The following is a 21,237-nucleotide window of genomic DNA, read 5'->3' as shown; positions in this document are numbered from 1 at the left end:
TTGGTATGTCCCAACATCATTTGTTGGTATTTAAATGAGGGTTTATTTAATGGACACACGTCATAAATATTATGTACCAAAATTGTGCTTAATGCCTATGAAATTTTGTTTAACATATTATACTAATCATTCCTTTCACTTACAAATTTTTCTTACTAATTTTTAATCCCATATTTCAAAGTACTTGCTGCAGAACTTGAACAAATTAAAGATTCTCAGCCAAGTGTTTCTGACTGGCAAAAAAGAAGAAAAAATGCAGAGATTAATTGGGGAGAAAGCAGGGCAATGCTGTTCGATTGGACATTGTCTGAGTTGGGTGTTCCAGATAAAGGTAAATTAAATATTGCTGTGTTCATTAAGGTTATACTGTATAATAAGCATCATATGCAAATTAATGACACTCTATTAATACATTTAGACTTCAGATTGTTTAAAATGTTAGGTATACAGTATTTAAAATTAGTATAAATAATTACCCCTTTTTTCATCAGGTAAAGTTTGTGTACAATGTACAAATTGTGAGGCAAGCATCAAATGTGAAGACTGTTTTGCATTTTTGTGTCACATTTGTGACCAAATGCAACATTTTCTCATGCCTTTCCACCACAGATTATATTGGAAAAAATGGCTTTTATGAGCCATTAGACCCGACACAAACTGTGTGCCCTGAAGGAAATATCTTTCACTGGAGTAAGTATACGATACCTGTATAAAATCCGTACTTTGTTCCGAGATTACTTCTACTTCCCAATCCCAGTCTAGAGCTACGATTATCTTGGTATAACAAAATAAAATGAATAAATGTTTCATTTCAGTCATTACAACATTTGGAGAAGTCTTAAAGTTTAAACCTGACACTTGGTTTTATAGATTGATTTAATCGTCTGATTGTTTCTTTTCTGTGAATTTCTCAGTCATTATCTGGAGAATAATGTCAATATTTTGTACAATCAAGAAACAATGAAATATTCAGTCTGAAATTCTTTTCCATAAAACTCATTTTGTCAAACTGTCTTCCTTTTCTTTGTTACCAGAACCTGTTGTACCAGCCCAACCACCAAATTCTTGCCCCAACTGCACAGATTGCAAGTTTAAAATTTCAAGCTCCAGCAATCTCTGCATCTTCATCACTATAATGGGTAAATAAACTTTAAAATTTACCCTTTTATTTCCATTACCGGATATTCCTGAATCACAATACATTTTGAAATTTTTGTTGCTATAAATGTTAATTTTTACATCACTATTTTAGCAAGTCGCCACACCACTCAATGCACTGTATTTTAAACTACAGGAAGGTATGACCTCTATACTCCAATCTATACATGCCACTGTGGATATGAGCATCAACAACTAGGCAAGACCATGCACAAGTCTGGTTTCTATTCATCATTAGGAAAGAGCAGCACATTCTACAGCACCAGTCTGCTTGAATCATGGCACCATATCAAAAGAAATTGTCCCGGAACATCATTTCGGGCATTAGTCACTGCACTGGAATCCTTTGGTGCTTCTCGTGGGCGTGTATGTTTTGATACCGTTATTCTTAATATTTTCAGTTTTATATTTCAATACAAAAATTATCAAAATTTTGTAGTAATGTATATTCATTTATTAATAATTAGTTTTTAATTTTGTTCAAACACAAAATGGAATGTTTTTTTTGTTTTATTTATCTTATGTCATAATATGCATTTTAAATGTCACCATCTAAAAAATTCTATTCCTAGATTGGACCCATTAATTATATAACTTCGAAGAGAGTGTTCTTCGAATGGCGATTCCAGCAATATGAGCTGAGAAAAATTAGAGGAGAAGCTGACAATGAGTGTCCTGCTTGTGATAAAACCCCTTTAGCAGTACATATTGATGGCAACAAGAAGCTGTATCGTTACAACAAAGTTGGGAGGTAATAAAATGTGCTTTACAGATACTTAATGTATAGTATTCTTTTGTTCTCTACACACACTATATTATAATGAATTATATTGTCTTCAAATTAATGTTCTTATAAATAAAGTATGCACATATAAATATACATTGTCATATGACATATTTTTTAACTGAGTATGTCTTTATAGTTTGCCTTTCAATTGCATCCATATCATCATTTTATTTATCTAACACCATGTAAATTTTTGTTTTATGTAAAATTTAGCAGTGCATCAGAATTCTTCATATAAAACATTTTTTGATACCCCATTACCCATTGTTTAATATTATAGTGGTTACAGACAATAAATAATTATTTCTGAATTATCATTGCAGAGGTATCAGAAACCCCTATTATTCTGATAGTATCTTCAGCAAAGATGAAGATGTTCAAGCTCATGTTGGCACTATTCAGAGCTTGAAAACTAAGGTGAGTTTTATTATATATTGAGAAACCTTCAATTTTACCTAATAACTGTTTGGCGACTATAACATATGGTGGCCATTTTTGTATTTTTTCATTATAGTTTATATATATTGAATAAGGAAATATAACCCATAGAAATTCTTATGTGCAACAACAATGCCTATCGCGCAAAATAATCTCTACCTTCTACCCGTCCTACATAATTATAATCATGCTCACCAACTGGGTATTTAGTTACTATAAATATTTTTGTTTAACAAACAGAGTAAGCACACGTGTGGAGTGTCTACATGGAAAGCTGCTCAAAATAAGCCTCTTTCATTCCAAAGTTTGGATGAAACAGGAATCAGCATGGCCTCCTGTCGACATGGTATTATCCTCCACACCTTGAATATGTATCAAGGAGAGCTGTACAGTTATGCCCACTATTTGCAAATTATGTATTTCAAATACGTAAAGTTTATTTGTCAAGACATAATTTGCAAATATTGGCCATGGGCCTTAACTGTGGCTCAGAAACAATCACATTTTCACATTGGTCAAGCAAAGCCATTTTTAGGAGTCCTACATGCAAAAGGACATGCTTGGTATTGTCAGGTAAATAAAAATATAACATTACATTTATGTATACTAATTAAATTTAATGTAATGTATACATTACATTAAATATAATAAGTACAGTTTGTGTAAAAAATTTAAGATTTCTGATTGTTTAAGATTAATGATATACGTATCATTTAATATAGTAGGAGGCTTTTAATTTTTGTACAATAATTTGAATTTTTTTTTACTGTATACTTTTATGTTAAAGGTATTGTATGGAGGGCGGTGGCAAGAAGGAAGTGGCATGACTTTAGGGGAAGAGGCAGAGCAAGTGTTTGCATACCTCTCACGATACAACTCTACAACTAAAAACATGCTGAAAGCTGGTATTTGTTTATATGGTTCATCTGATCAAGTTTTTTATTATTTTACCTGCCCTGTAATCAGTATAATGCGATTTGTATTCAGTATTCAATAAGTATCAACTCCCTCAAATAATCAATAAAAGAATGAAAACATATTGGTCAAACTTGAGTTGGTCGTGGTGAGTAAAGGTATGTTATGAAACTGTTATTAATCTATGCTCTTCAAGATGTTCATTGCTATAAATATTTTTCTCAGAAAGAACAGAAGAACTCACAGAGGGTGCAGTCTTTTGGAACCATCGAAAAATTGATGGACTGGCTCGTGCATTAGTTACTCGACTCAGAAAGGTACTAAAAATAATATATATTTATTTTATTTATTTGTATTTATTTTGAAACTTATTATAATGCATTTATATGTGAAAGGTATTATAATGCATTTATAGGTTAGTTATGTGTTCAGATCATGTACTACATATATTTTCCATTATAAATTAGCGACCATTTCCTTGAATTAACTGCTTGAACTTTTTCAATATATCAATAAGGTTAATTTGTATAAAGTATATAGTATTTAATTAACCTAAATGTATGATTCCGAGATATATCAAATGTGTTCACAGAGAAATCACAGTATCGTGATATATCACGGGAACTGTGATGAGGGTTTGAACCCCATGCACTGAGTGCTCTCAGATGCATGCTCTAGTTCACTACGCCACGACATGGTCAGATGAATTGCAACTTGGAGTACTACTGCACCCACAAGGATCCCAAGGCTTCCACTGAAGCCAAACCAGGTTTCACACAATTCCCCCATGAACTCGGTCTCTGTCATTCAGTAGTTCTGCCTTTGATGCCCCCATTTCAATGTCTTTCTCCATGTATTGATATATCACAATAATATGAATTCTATGTGTATTGAAAGGGCCATCAGAGGTAAAACTACTGGAGGACACAGACCAAGTACATGGGAAACTGCATGCACAACCGCCCATGGAATGGGTATGGGGGTGCATAATTAACAAAAATTGAATTGTGGGTTCATTAGTACCCTAGGTTGCAATTCTTTTGACCATGTTGTGGCGCATTCAACTACAGCAAGCATCTGGGAATGCCAAGCCCATAGGTTCGAACCACTCATCATGGTTAATGTGATTTGTTCATTAAATTTATTATATTTTCAAATAGGCCAGAGAGACGGAAATAACAGTTTCAAATGAGATCGACAAACTTGATGTTCAAAAGTCATTGATTCAAGAATGGCGATCTGACCTACAAATGATTTGTAAGGAGTTAGAGTTAAACACTGGAACAACCTCGAAGAACATAAAATATTCTATCGAGGCAGTTGCAGACTCTATCAGGCATCGCAAAAATCTGATTGCCACTGATGCAGGTAGGCTTACTATTTCTTTGTTAACTCTGAAGCAATTTCTATTTAGCTCTTGTCTATAATTTCTATGTAGGTAAATGATGAGGAAATTTTTTTAACAACTTTAAAACTTTCAGCCAAAAAACTTTATTTGCAGCATCCAGTAAAATGCGCTCTTCACTCCGGCACAGAAATGAGTGTGATAGGAAAAAGCTTCAAGGCTTCATAAAAATCTACAATAGTGAAAACTCTGAAATTCTCAGTGAAAAGGATGCAATAGAAGGTATCCTGCCATGGCACAATTTATTGCCTCATCATAGCCAAAATGGTATGTAACTACATCTCATTTTATCAGGGGTTACAATTCGGCCTTATCAAGATAACTAACATTTAGCATGCATAATGGATAAGCTTTACTTATTTTTGAAGTAAAATATCATCACTACTGTTTGTAAAATAGGTGCAGTATCATAATCCGTAGGTTTTTATCAGGTTGATACTGCACAATAAACTATGTATAGTATGTATAATGCAAGTACCTAAACTGTAATTACATTAAATTGAGTTGTAGTTTACTTGCAGTAAATATAATTTTCCTCTTTTATTAGTGTCCCTTGCTCAAAAAAAGAAGGCAGTAGAAGATGTGGAGCTTCAGAAGAGATCCAGAGAAGAGCAACAACACACTGTTCAAGAAATGCTGCATTATCTCGCATATTACAAGAATAAGAGAGAGATTTTAACCGAACATACTGAAGAGTTGTTATGTGGAATTTTTCCTTCATATCTAAGCAAGGTAAGCTAACAGCCTAAATGTGTGTTGCAATTCAGTTCTTCATAAACATTTATCCAGCAGAATTTTATACTTGAGTAAAGTCTTGCTATTTACAACTTTGACAGGTAGACAATTCCATGGTTTTCATATACTGTACTGGTGTGTTTTACATATATTTGAACTTTTACCGAAAACTTTATTTATTTATTCTAATTTCTTTAGTATTTTCAGGGAAATTTGTAAATGTCTTAAACCCCATTAAATAGTCTATATATTACAGGATCCTAACAAGTACACTATTGAAGAGAAGCACCTATCAACCAAAATAAGAGTGGAATCTTGGCTCTTTTGAAGCAAGGGCAAAAGTTGTGTTCTGACAAGCTGAGTGATGCAAAGCGTTTATTTGGATACCAGGAAGAGGATGTTGATGTTTCCGAGCCCTACCTGGAGCTTTGTGACAGTGAAGATGATGATGATGAAGATGAAGAATTACTACTAAACTGATGATACAAAAGTTAAGTATAATAAATTTTACCTGATTTCTCTTGCTAATTTCTCTTACTTAATTTCTCTAATTTCTAATTATCCTAGCCCTAAGATTACTACTGGCCTCCATTGCCTTGCCTGCACTTTGTTTCCCCCTTAACCATATCACTCATTCTTACAGGTGTGAGACAGAGAGGTACAAGATCATCCAAGAGGAACAACACCTGAAGCACCCAACATTTGGGTGTTTTAATTAATAAAAACGCCCTTCATGGCTTCACTCATCCTGGCTGGTTTAATTAAAAAAACCTAACCTAAACCTAATATATATACCTCTAGAGTCAAGGGAGTTAAGTTTAGGCTGCACAATGAAACTGCTATTGACAATTTTATAACTGCTGCTGATAATGTCTGTCCTGTGACTTTTTTGTAAGCATAACCAAAAGGCTTAACAATCCCTTGCTTACAAAGGGGAATACTTAAACCCATTAATAAAAAACATGACCTTGAGAAGAAGTATAGGTTAGGAATTGTCTCCAAAGAATTCTCATGCTCTTCAACAGGTCACTTGAACTCCAAACCTTTCCAGTTATCCTAAAAAAAGCGAGTTACCCCTGTACACAAATGTGGTGATCTCACAGATGTTAACAATTACAGACCTATATCAATCCTGCCTAACTTGTCAACATTTTTTGAAAAGCTACTTGAACTTGAACTCCAAACCTTTCCAGTTATCCTAAAAAAGCGAGTTACCCCTGTACACAAATGTGGTGATCTCACAGATGTTAACAACTACAGACCTATATCAATCCTGCCTAACTTGTCAACATTTTTTGAAAAACTAATCTACAAGCAGTTTTACTCTTATCTAGCCAAACACCATATACTTAGTACTAGGCTGTACAAGAATATAACAACTCTTGTATATATCTCAAAAAAAAAAAAAAAAAAAAAGCACAAGACGAAGCTTGAAAAAGTTTAGTGGTATGCCAATAGGCTAGTCCCAGGACTAAGAGGCATGAGTTACGAGGACAGGCTGCGAGAAATGCAATTGATAGGGTACATAAAGATAAACTGTTTAACACGGGTGGTAGGCGAACAAGGGGACACAGGTGGAAACTTAGTACCCAAATGAACCACTAGGATGTTAGAAAGAACTTTTTCAGTGTCAGAGTAGTTAATAGATGGAATGCATTAGGCAGTGATGTGGTGGAGGCTGACTCCATACACAGTTTCAAATGCAGATATGATAGAGCCCAGTAGGCTCAGGAATCTGTACATCAGTTGATTGCCAGTTGAGAGGTGGGACCAAAGAGCCAGAGCTCAACCCCCCGCAACCACAACTAGGTGAGTATACACACACACACACACACGTACACACACACACACACACACAGACACAAACATACACACACTAATGCCTCTATTCACCTTGCAGTAAATAGGAACCTGAAAGTCAGGAAGCTGCTAAAGGCTGCATCTTGGGGATGTGTGAGTGTGTTAGATAAAAATATATGTTGTTTAGATATGATGGAGGAAAAGAGGCCGAGAGTCGGTACATTAGACAACCGACGCTTAGAAAGGCGGGGTCCAAGAGCTAACAGCTAAATCTTGGAAATAATAAATTAAAATATTTAATACACCCACATACATGTTTCACATTATTTTGGCTGAGGGCACACTGAGGGCTGATGGCCCCGTCGACGGGGCAGGAAGTCGGTGGTTGATCAAAGGCCTCCCACATCCTCCACATACCTGAGGATTATTCCGGCTTAATTTTAAACGGAAGTAATGTCTTGGCATTTACGGCTTCAGCGGGTGGGTGGGTCCGTGGGTTTATTACACTGTGAGTGAAAACAATCGCCTATTCTCTATTTTATATTGCGGCTTGTAGAGCTAGAAGCTGTTGCCTCTTGTGTGCGTTGCACAAGGGGATTAATATCTGGATTAATAGCTTTCAATATTTCCAGTATTTTTAAGGTAACGCTTAAATACCGAAGATACTGCTATTGGACACCGCTTAATTGACAATGTCTCAACAACGCAGGCTAAAGATGTGCGTGGCTCCTGCTATTGCAATGATGCTCATTTGTTTTTCAATGATGGGCCTTAGTTGCCCCCTCTCTAACTTACCGTTCTAAATACCCCTTCTCCATCTTCCGCAAACATTTCCCCTCATACATCTCCCCCCTTTCCTCCTGTCCCCCTTGTCCATCTTTGTCCCCCTGTCCATCTTTGTCCCCTGTCCCTCACTTTGTCCCCTTGCCCACATTTTCTGTCCTCTGTCCCAGATCCCTTTCCCCCTCTCTGTCCCCCCTGTCCCCCCTTTCCATCTCTCTGTCCCCCTGTCCCTCTCTATCCCATTGTCCCTGTCTCTGTCCCCCCTGTCTCTCTCTGTCCCCCTGTTCTTCTCTGTCCTCCTGTTCCTCTCTCTGTCCCCCTGTCACTCTCTGTCCCCCTGTTCCTCTATGTCCCCCTGTCCATCTCTCTGTCCCCTGTACCTCTCTGTCCCCCTGCCCACTCTTTCTGTCCGCTGTCCATCATCTGTCCCCCTCCCTTTCCTCCCAGTCCCCCTATCCATCTCTGTCCCCTTGTCCCTGTCTCTCCTCTGTCCCCTCTCTCTTGGTCTCCTGCCCCCCTCTCCTCCCTCTGTCCCCCGGTCCCCCTCTCTGACCCTGTCCCTCTGTCTCTGTCTCTGTCCATGTCCCCCTCTCTGTCCCTGTCTCCCTCCCTGTCCCACTGCTCCCCCTCTGTTCCCCCGTCCCTCCTCTGGCCCTGTCCGTCTGTCCCTGTCCCTCTGTCTCTGCCTCTCCTCGTTTCTGACATTCTCTGTGTCAGCCTATCTCTCTGTCTCTTTCCTCGCTCTATCTCTGTCATTCTCTCACTGACTTTGCATATCCTTATCTATACGTCTCTGTGTCTAACATTCTCTCCCTGACTCTGTCTATATCTATTTCTCTGTCTCGATCTTCATCTCTCTCTCTCTCTCTCTCTCTCTCTCTCTCTCTCTCTCTCTCTCTCTCTCTCTCTCTCTCTCTCTCTCTCTCTCTCTCTCTCTCTCTCTCTCTCTCTCTCTCTCTCTCTCTCTCTCTCTCTCTCTCTCTCTCTCTCTCTCTCTCTCTCTCTCTCTCTCTCTCTCTCTCTCTCTCTCTCTCTCTCTCTCTCTCTCTCTCTCTTTCTCTCTCTCTCTCTCTCTCTCTCTCTCTCTCTCTCTCTCTCTCTCTCTCTCTCTCTCTCTCTCTCTCTCTCTCCCTCTCTCTCTCTCCTTACATACATACATACATACATACATACATACATACATACATACATACATACATACGTACATACATACATACATACGTACATACATACATACATACGTACATACATACATACATACATACATTTATTTAACACATGTGGTACACGCACAAGGGGACACAGGTGGAAGCTGAGTACCCAAATGAGCCACAGAGAGATTATAGAAAGAACTTTTCAGTGTCAGAGTAGTTAATAAATGGAATGCTTTAGGCAGTAATGTGGTGGAGGCTGATTCCATACACAGTTTCAAGTGTATGGAAAGTGTATGTATTCAAGTGGCGGGACCAAAGAGCCAAAGTTCAACCCTTGCAACCACAACTAGGTTAGTACATACATACATACATAAGATATAAAACAGTGGAGGATTCCCAGGTAGAACAATCAACCACAATGCCCATTACCCCTTTACCCTGATGTCCTTAACTACACAACTATACAAGAGTCATTAACACGTGTAATGGCTGATCCCCCATCACGATAGCATAAAGACCAATTGCTTGACCCGCAGTCTGTCTTGCTCCTCAAATAATTTTCGGGTTAACATGAAAACGTCTCTCGAGTTTATCTTTCTAATGTTGTTTTCCCATCTTTCATTTTATCAGCTTAGTTCCTTTATTATGCCCCAATTACTCATCCCTTGAGCGGTAGTTAAACTGAACCCAAATTTAAAAAAAGTTCCTTGCTAAGCAAGCTACAGTCTTGATAAGTCAGATATATTGTTTGTTAACACATTTCTCAACAATGAACAGTCAGTTTTATCAAGCTAACATATCCTAACACAACGAGTGAGAGTATTAACTGGTATAATTATTTTATTAGACCAGTATATATTATTAGATTATACTGGTATAATTATATATATATATATATATATATATATATATATATATATATATATATATATATATATATATATATATATATATATATATGTATATATATACATATATATATATATATATATATATATATATATATATATATATATATATATATATATATATATATATATATATATATATATATATATATATGTATGTATGAGTGTGTGTGTACATGTGTATACAACATTAATAATTTTGTAACTAGCGTCAAACATTGTTATTTGCTTAGCTAAACGAACTAGAGGGTTCCGGTCCTGAACCGATTATGTGCCTCTGTAATCCTTTACACCACGGCCCACGGGATGGGTATGGGGTGCATAATAAAGAAAGCAATAGAAGAAATTGAAATTGCATAATACGGTTATTGACATTCAATAATAGTAAGATAAAGCAATGAGGACCAAATGGGAGACCAGTGATCAGTGTCTTGTATCCCCTGCAATACCTCAAATCCTACGTACCTCACTGACAGGCTCCAGTATGTTTCTGTGAATAATTCAATTTCTCCCACCCTACCCATCAACATTGGTGTTCCTCAGGGCAGCATACTTGGCATACTTGGGTATCCTTTGGAGGTGCTTATCCAGTTCTCACTTGAACACTGTGAGGGGATTGCCAGTTATGCCATGCAGTTATGCAATGTATGAATCTATCTATAAGTCCACCAATCTTTGTAAAAATTTCTTGTATGGATGTACCTTACCTAAATAAACATTTATTTATTTATTATTTATATTTAGGATTCATCAACTGCCAAAGATATTCACATGTCAGTATAATTCTGGCGAGAGAGAGGTTTGGGAAAAGCCGTTATACCAACTAGTCAGCAATAAGGGTGATATTTGTGGGGCACAGGCACACTCGGCCTGGCCCATTAACCCCCAACTGACACTATAACTACTAGCTACTAGGTACATGAACATAATTACATAATTTACGTACATAATTTAAGGTACATAATTACTAGGTACATGAGGACTGGCCATTGTACTATATAGACCTGAAAAAGTGTAACTTAGCGACAACAAGAAAATATTGAATCACAAGACCAACGACGACCATTCCCTTACCCTGCCATAAACACTGAAATTTGACACCCTACCTCTGGAGCCACCCTGACCACAGGTCCACCAACTACATTTCCCTCCCTCCAACTATGCCTCCACTTACATTGTACACACACATATTGTACACCACGCAAGTGTGGACTAGTGTGTAAATCTTACTGATACCACACTTAACCTTTATTCTTTCTCAATGTGTTGTATAAAAGGATCTGATTATACCGTTTCATTTCTAACTCCTTTTCTTGGAAGAATGCCACATATGATCGTACACACACACAAGGTCTGTATAGGGTATAGGCAAGGTCTGACAAGGTATACTAGGTGAGTACTAGTTGAGTACTTACACACAAGATATTCTAGGTGAGACTAGGTGAGTATACACACACACGCAACATATACTAAGTTAGTACACCCAGAAACAAGATATACTAGGTGAATACACACATACAAGGTATACTAGGTGAGTACTAGTTGAGTACTTACACACAAGATATTCTAGGTGAGACTAGGTGAGTATACACACACACGCAACATATACTAAGTTAGTACACCCAGAAACAAGATATACTAGGTGAATACACACATACAAGGTATACTAGGTGAGTACTAGTTGAGTACTTACACACAAGATATTCTAGGTGAGACTAGGTGAGTATTCACACACACGCAACATATACTAAGTTAGTACACCCAGAAACAAGATATACTAGGTGAATACACACATACAAGGTATACTAGGTGAGTACTAGTTGAGTACTTACACACAAGATATTCTAGGTGAGACTAGGTGAGTATACACACACACGCAACATATACTAAGTTAGTACACCCAGAAACAAGATATACTAGGTGAATACCCTAACACCAACCTCCTACAGTACACAACACCAACCTCCCACAGTACACCTCCCACAGGTAACCCCAACACCAACCTCCCACAGTACACAACACCAACCTCCCACAGTACACCTCCCACAGGTAACCCCAGCACCAACCTCCCACAGTACACCTCCCACAGGTAACCCCAGCACCAACCTCCCACAGTACACCTCCCACAGGTAACCCCAGCACCAACCTCCCACAGTACACAACACCAACCTCCCACAGTACACATCCCACAGGTAACCCCAGCACCAACCTCCCACAGTACACAACACCAACCTCCCACAGTACACCTCCCACAGGTAACCCCAGCACCAACCTCCCACAGTACACCTCCTACAGGTAACCCCAACACCAACCTCACACAGTACACCTCCACAGTAACCCCAGCACCAACCTCCCACAGTACACAACACCAACCTCCCACAGTACACCTCCCACAGGTAACCCCAGCACCAACCTCCCACAGTACACCTCCTACAGGTAACCCCAGCACCAACCTCCCACAGTACACCTCCTACAGGTAACCCCAACACCAACCTCACACAGTACACCTCCCACAGTAACCCCAGCACCAACCTCCCACAGTAACCCCAACACCAACCTCCCACAGTACACAACACCAACCTCCCACAGTACACCTCCCACAGGTAACCCCAGCACCAACCTCCCACAGTACACCTCCTACAGGTAACCCCCAACACCAACCTCACACAGTACACCTCCCACAGTAACCCCAGCACCAACCTCCCACAGTACACAACACCAACCTCCCACAGTACACCTCCCACAGGTAACCCCAGCACCAACCTCCCACAGTACACCTCCTACAGGTAACCCCAGCACCAACCTCCCACAGTACACCTCCTACAGGTAACCCCAACACCAACCTCACACAGTACACCTCCCACAGTAACCCCAGCACCAACCTCCCACAGTAACCCCAACACCAACCTCCCACAGTACACAACACCAACCTCCCACAGTACACATCCCACAGGTAACCCCAGCACCAACCTCCCACAGTACACCTCCTACAGGTAACCCCAACACCAACCTCACACAGTACACCTCCCACAGTAACCCCAGCACCAACCTCCCACAGTACACAACACCAACCTCCCACAGTACACCTCCCACAGGTAACCCCAGCACCAACCTCCCACAGTACACCTCCTACAGGTAACCCCAGCACCAACCTCCCACAGTACACCTCCTACAGGTAACCCCAACACCAACCTCACACAGTACACCTCCCACAGGTAACCCCAGCACCAACCTCCCACAGTAACCCCAACACCAACCTCCCACAGTACACAACACCAACCTCCCACAGTACACATCCCACAGGTAACCCCAGCACCAACCTCCCACAGTACACCTCCCACAGGTAACCCACACCAACCTCCACAGTACACAACACCACCTCCCACAGTACACCTCCCACAGGTAACCCCAGCACCAACCTCCCACAGTACACAACACCAACCTCCCACAGTACACATCCCACAGGTAACCCCAGCACCAACCTCCCACAGTACACAACACCAACCTCCCACAGTACACCTCCCACAGGTAACCCCAGCACCAACCTCCCACAGTACACCTCCTACAGGTAACCCCAACACCAACCTCACACAGTACACCTCCCACAGTAACCCCAGCACCAACCTCCCACAGGTACAAAATGAAGCCATGAGAATTATCTTAGGATGCCCAAGAAATGCTATGATTGAGAAAATCAGGATGGAGTTGAATCTGCAGAGTATTGGGGATAGAATTGCAGAGATAAATGTAGCTTCTGCCATTAGATTAATGAGAGGTGGGGGAGCTAATGAATTGGTCCTCTCAGTTCAAAAGGTGGGAAGTACTGAACAATGTATGATGAAGAAAAGAGCATATATGAATACCTTATGTTCTAATGTTATTAAGTATGATGTTATTTCAGAGTGTATTGCTGTGCCCAAGAGAAAATTTACACCACCATGGGAGGATTGTAATGTAGATGTAGTAATTACTCCCTTGCAAAAGAAAAAAAGTATGTATGAAATAGGAGAGCTGAGGGCAACATATGATTGTATAATTAGAAAATTGCCTACAGAAAACACTCTACTACATGTATATTGTGATGGGTCAGTAGCTAGGGATGGGAAGGCAGGATGTATATTGTGATGGGTCAGTAGCTAGGGATGGGAAGGCAGGATGTATTGTGATGGGTCAGTAGCTAGGATGGGAAGGCAGGATGTATATGTTCTTAACATTCTGAAACCTATATTGTTTGCTGATGATACTACACTCATCTACTCCAACCCCAACCCACATACACTAAATACTGTAATGTTGTTAATAATGAACTAAAAAAGTCCACTTATGGATGTCAACCAACAAACTAACACTTAACATAGAAAAGACCTACTACATCTTATTTGGAAGCAAATCTACAATGCAATTCAGCTTCAGATGACAATGTAAACATTAGCAATAACAATGATGGAAAGTTTCTTGGTCTATTCTTAGACAAGAGACTCAACTTCAGTACCCACATACAATACATAACTAAGAAAGTCTCTAAAACAGTTGGTATACTCTCCAAAATCAGATATTATGTACCTAACCCTGCTCTCATCTCTCTATATTATACACTAATCTATCCCTATCTCAACTATGGTATCTGTGCATGGGGTTCAACCACTGCAAACCACCTCAAGTCCATCATCACCCAGCAAAAATCTGCTATCAGAATAATATCAAATTCTGCTTTCAGACACCACACAGCCCCCTTGTTTAACTCCCTAAACATGCTAAACATAATCTCACTCCATAAATTCTCTTGTGTCAACTACATTTACAAAACCCTGTTCTTAAATGCAAATCCTGCTCTGAAACTCTTCCTGGACAGATGTAATAGGACCCATTATCACCACACCAGAAATAAATATCTCTTTGATATCCCCAGAGTTAAACTTGTATAAATAAATAAACAAATAAATAAATATGTTTATTCAGGTAAGGTACATACATACAAGTAATGTTACATTAATGGATCGATATATAGATAGAGCTAGTACATACAATGCCTAAAGCCACTATTACGCAACGCGTTTCGGGCAGGAAAAACATTAATATCTAGAACTTAATACTAATTGAGCATAAAGAATAAAATGTGTTGAGAACAAATACAAATAAAGATAAAAAAAAGAGGGAACATGACTGAAAAAGCAGCACAAATACAATAGGTTGACAAACAGTGTTGATTAAAAAAAAAAAAAAATAACAGACATGGGTTGACAATAGAGGGGTAAGGTAGGTTAGTGAATTTATTAGGTAGTGTTTAGTTTTTATCTTAAACTGGTTGAGAGAGGTACAGTCTTTAACATGGTTGGAAGATCATTCCACATTCTGGGTCCCTTGATTTGTAGAGCATTTCTAGTTTGATTAAGTCGTACTCTTGGAATATCAAAACTGAATTTTTTTCTGGTGTGGTGCTCATGGGTTCTGTTACAACCTTCAATGAAGCTTTTGAGCTTATATGTATGTATTTGTAATGTATGTATGTAAACAATGTATTTATTATCATTTATCAATTCTGATAGAAATTACCTACTTAAAATTATCTGTTAGATTAAGGACCTGCCTGAAACGCTGCGCATACTAGTGGCTTTACAAGATTGTAAATACTGTACTATTCAATGTATTCTCACAACCCCAATGTACCTACTTGTATATATATAAATAAAATAAAATAAAATATTGTGATGGGTCAGTAGCTAGGGATGGGAAGGCAGGATGCAGTATGCCAAACTGAATTCGTGCGCCCCTTGAGGGACTTGAAGTAGAGGGATAGGGATCACAGGATAAGTATGGGTTGCACAAACTACTGGTAACAGGATGAGTATGGGTTGCACAATTAATTACTACAAAGTGGTTGAGTATGGGGTGCACGTAAATGAAGACTCCCAAGAAGCAAATCAGAGATCAGCCCAAGCTTCATCTTGAGGCAAAGCTCAATGCCTTAAGCCATATTGATGCTCTGTCCACAGAGCATTCTCTCTCTCAAATCATAATAGTACACTAATGGTTCCCTACACCACCCCTCAGGTGCAGCTGCAGCAGGCTTGGGTGACATGATGACTATGGGGTGCACAATAAACTAACACTCACAGAATGAGTATGGGCTGCACAATAAGCTACCTATCACAAGATTAGTAATAAAGAAACATTAATTTTTTGGGTAGGGTGACTGAAACTCATCCTGGGGTAAAAATGTTTATTTAAATTTATTATAGTTAAATGAATTTAGTAAATTATTCCATATATTGTATTATAAGTGAATTGACACTAAACTATAAATGATACTAATAAGGTTTTAAAAATGAAAAACAGTAAAAATCCTTCATGTAAGATATGGAAGTTGAAAAGTAAATTAACTGTAAACTAAATTATAAACTGTAGACATAATATAAAGTATTATAAGTAAAATACCTATAAACTACCAAATAATAAGGTGTAAGGAACCATTTCTATTGTTTGTCCTTTTTTACCTGTTTCCTCAGGTATTTTAAAATTCCCATTCCGTTGTTACTACACTGTTTTCCTGGTGTAGTTCCCTGTGGTTCAAATTTTACTACTTGTACTTCTTGCTGTTTCTGAATGATTGCTAATGGTAGCCCTTGTTGCACCGGCGGAACTTTTTGTAAATGTTCCACCTGCGGAACTTTTTGTAATTGTTGAATTTCTTGCACCTGCGGTACTTTTTGGACTTTATGCACCTGCTGCAACTTGTAGCTCGTCAGGATTTTTTTCCAGGGCATTATCGCTATCACCTTCTGATCCTAATGTAAGTTTATCTGCATCAAGCTTCCTTGTGCGTGCTGGAAAAAAAATAAAAATAAAAAATAAAAAATTTTGAAATGGAAGATCCTGTGTAACAAATTTAATCAGTTACTATGATCGAGCCGCAGAAATTTTACAGGAAAGATATGGTTGGGTTGACTGCATCTATCTGGACCTAAAAGAGGCATTCAATAGAATTCCACATAAGAGTTTGTTCTGGAAACTGGAACATATTGGAGGGGTGACAGGTAAGCTTCTAACATGGATTAAAAAATTTCAAACTGATAGAAAAATGAGGGCAGTAATCAGAGGCAATGTATTGGACTGGAGAAATGTCACGAGTGGAGTACCACAGGGTTTAGTTCTGGCATTCATGGATAAATAATAAATAAATTGTCATGATTTTTTTAGACAAAAGCTAGAATATGCAGCAGTTGTATGGTGCCCATATCTTAAGAAGTACATGTACAAACTTGAAATGATACAAAGACGTCATGGGTGTCATAGGGGCACCAGCACACTGGTTTGCTAAAGGGCCCTTAATGCTGTCGAGACCTTATGGGCCCTTGGACCCATTACGTTAAGACATAGTGCTGTATTGGGCCACACACTTTTTGCCATATACATCAACGACAGAGATGATTGAATTGAATATATATATATATATATATATATATATATATATATATATATATATATATACATATATATATATATATATATACATATGATATATATATATATATATACATATGTATATATATATATATATATATGAGAGAAAATAATAGGTGGTGATATATTTATATATTATGTGAACTACTTACACAAAAAGAAGTTAGTGGTGAAGATCTTCTTGTCCTCTTCTTGTATTACGTTGTTTGGTAGGATACCATGCTGTCACCCGTGCTGGTCCTTTCTTGTAATAGATAACGATTGATTCATACCCACAGCCACGCAGATATGTTAGCTGAAAAGCAAATAATATTTAAACAATAACACTATCTGGGAAAATGCAACAAATAAATGTTTGAAGCATAGCTGGGCATGTGCAATAGAACCCATAATAGAATCACAATACCAGAAATAAATATCTTTGATATCCCCAGAGTCAAAGTTATTCTGTGTAAATACTCTATGCAAATAAAGGGGACCTTGTCTATGGAACTAACTTCGCTAACAAATTTAAAAACTGTCCAACTTCTGCCATTTTAAAAATAAAACCAAAAAGTACCTAAATTTTTTCTTGATAGTTTCCTAACTAGTGTATTAAACTCGCACTGTATCTTATGAAATCCAATGCCAGAATATATGTGCCTAAACCATACAACTTTTCCATTGTAATCATTGCTATCACCTTATATCATGATTGTTATATTGAATGCATATCTTACTATATTATACCTTGAAATATTCCTCAAATTATGCTACAATTTATATGTTGATAACCCTCAAATTTTACTTTAATGTACATAGTAATCTTTGTGATACTTTCTTACAATGTACCAGCCAATTTTTTCCATTAAGCTTTAAATTGCCTATTTAAAATTATCTGTTAAGATTAAGGACCTGCCCAAAACACTATGTGTGCTAGTGGCTTTACAAGAATGTAAAAACATCAATTCTATGTACTCTCATAATCCCAGTGTGCTATCTTGTATATAAATAAATAAACAAATAGCTATGTAAGTACTGTACAGCATTATTCATGTTGATTCTATACCTTATCAAGCAAGTTCAGCATAAGAAGAATACAAATGAATACAACAGATGTAGACAACTTCAATACCTGATTTTCAATCCTTCGTAGAACCCGGCTTGCTGTATTTCGTTCTAAAGCCTTCTTAGCCTTTAAGTAGAAAACGGGCTTCCTCTTCTTTCTTCATTAATTCTCTACTGTTTCGGAAGTCACACTGGCAGAACTTGCAACATTGCTTCGGACATGCACACATTGTTTGCAGTTTGGCATCTCCTCAAGAATTTTCCCTGAAGACCTGAAGGAAATAGTTTCTAATAAAATACTTATATTCAAATGACCTATGCTGCAAAAATTATAAGTTAAATTGTTGTTAAAATGTACTACAGTAATTAAATATATTATTTAAATTATGAAATAATCTACATTAACACTAGTGAGAGCAATGTTAAAAATTTTAGGACTGCATCTGGAAATAACTTTAATTTTGGATGTGATTAACCATGCTGTAACTCGTATAACAAAACTGAGAGGAGTTGAATCCAACAGCCTGATTGACCAGGCTGTTAATTTCAAGCGAATACTATATTATTGGAAGAAAAAAAAATTATATATATATATATATATATTATATATATATATATATATATATATATATATATATATATATATATATATATATATAATCAATATTGTAACTTTTTTTGTGTAATGACGTTTTCAAATAAAGTTAGATAAATATACACACATACCAAAAGAATAAGGGTGGTAGGAGAAGAAAATATGAAAGTGTTCAGTGAGGATCCACAAGGTCTTCTCTGAGTACTCTTTATTTTCTTCTCCGAGGCTATGGGTCCCTACACTTGCACCAGAGGTGGTACCCCTCATATATATATATATATATATATATATATATATATATATATATATATATATATATATATATATATATATATGTCGTACCTAGTAGCCCGAACGCACTTCTCAGCCTACTATGCAAGGCCCGATTTGCCTAATAAGCCAAGTTTTTATGAATTAATTGTTTTTCGACTACCTAACCTACCTAAGCTAGCCTAACCTAACTTTTTCGGCTACCTAACCTAACCTAACCTATAAATATAGGTTAGGTTAGGTAGGGTTGGTTAGGTTCGGCCATATATCTACGTTAATTTTAACTCCAATAAAAAAAATTGACCTCATACATAATGAAATGGGTAGCTTTATCATTTCATCAGAAAACAAATTAGAGAAAATATACTGTCAGGAAAACTTGGCTTATTATGCAAATCGGGCCTTGCATAGTAAGCCGAGTACGACGTTCTGGCTACTAGGTACAACATATATATATATATATATATACATACATACATACATACATACATACATACACACATACATATATATATATATATATATATATGACAGTGTCAGATTCAGTTTACTACAGTTTAGTAATTTCTTACCATTGGATGTACTAGGTAGATCCATGTTTGGTGAAGTTTTATAGCTGGAGCTGGAAGATCCTGTCGAGATGACTTCTTCAAAGAGAATAGCTTCAACACATTGTGTCTTGAGTCTACCAGTACTTGGCCTACAGTTACCAGATCTGATTTACAGAAACTAGTGAACTATGGAGATAAGATTGTTAATAATATACTTTTTTTGAGATTCATATGACTTGCAGCTTAAAAACCAACCTTATTTTAAAATAGTACACTAAAGTACATAGCAAATTGCGAAATTCGTAGTTTTTTAACTACTTTAAAGCTAAATTCTCAAGCTTTGAAAATAAGCACAATTTGCTATTTTAAGCGGAATCTGGCAACTCTGATTTAGCATGTAAACATTGACTTGCATTCACAATGTAGTTATTTATTTTTCAACAATTTAAAACGAGTTATGAAAATACACACATTGGTACATTATTGCAAAGGCACTATACTATATATATATATATATAAATTGTTGCAAGTCGAGCAACAAATATTTTACATTGAACAACAAATGAGATTGGAAAAGCAGTATTGCCAAAATAGACCCCAGACACACCCTGTGGGTAGTAATGGACCCCCATACCGACCCTATGAGGGGTAGTGGACCCCATAATAACACTATGGGCGATAGTGGACACTATACAAACACTATGGGCGGTAGTTGACTTCATAGAGACCCTGTGGGCGGTAAGGGACCCCCTATCGACCCTGTGGGCGGCAGTGGACCCCCTATCGGTCCTGTGGGCGGCAGTGGACCCCCTACCGACCCTGTGGGCGGCAGTGGACCCCTACCGAACGTGTGGGCGGCAGTGGACCCCCTACCGACCCTGTGGGCGGCAGTGGACCCCCTATCGATCCTGTGGGCGGTAGTGGACCCCCCCCATATCGACCCTGTGGGCGGCAGTGGACCCCCTATCGATCCTGTGGGCGGCAGTGGACCCCCTACCGACCCAGTGGGTGGCAGTGGACCCCCTGCCGACCCTGTGGGCGGTAGTGGACCCCTACCGACCCTGTGGACGGTAGTTGACTTCATAGCGACCCAGTGGGCGGTAGTGGACCCCATACCGACCCTGTGGGTGGCGGTGGACCCCATACCGACTCTGTGGGCGGCAGTGAACCCTATATACTAATCCTGTGGGCGATACTGTACCCTATAGTCATCCTGTGGGGGCAATGGAT

General features: G+C 38.2%; 1 protein-coding gene and 1 long non-coding RNA gene across 2 annotated transcripts; one reads left to right on the top strand and one right to left on the bottom strand.

The window, feature by feature from the left end:
* Positions 1-4,805: 4,805 nt before the first annotated feature.
* Positions 4,806-5,879, top strand: LOC138373100 (uncharacterized). The gene is made up of 3 exons (XM_069339125.1): positions 4,806-4,970; positions 5,251-5,435; positions 5,695-5,879. The coding sequence occupies exons 1-3, from the start codon at positions 4,811-4,813 to the stop codon at positions 5,764-5,766; spliced, it is 417 nt and encodes a 138-aa protein (XP_069195226.1). The 5' UTR covers positions 4,806-4,810; the 3' UTR covers positions 5,767-5,879.
* Positions 5,880-16,289: 10,410 nt separating this feature from the next.
* LOC138373099 (uncharacterized) lies at positions 16,290-20,396 on the bottom strand. The gene is made up of 3 exons (XR_011231051.1): positions 20,029-20,396; positions 18,659-18,863; positions 16,290-16,907 (listed from the first exon to the last, which is right to left on the bottom strand). It is a non-coding gene; the product is annotated as an uncharacterized lncRNA (long non-coding RNA).
* Positions 20,397-21,237: the final 841 nt, after the last annotated feature.

Source organism: Procambarus clarkii, chromosome 41, assembly GCF_040958095.1.
Source record: "Procambarus clarkii isolate CNS0578487 chromosome 41, FALCON_Pclarkii_2.0, whole genome shotgun sequence".
NCBI lineage: Eukaryota > Metazoa > Arthropoda > Malacostraca > Decapoda > Cambaridae > Procambarus > Procambarus clarkii.
The sequence above is the reverse complement of the archived record's forward strand: the minus strand, read 5'-3'. Positions and strand labels throughout refer to the sequence as shown.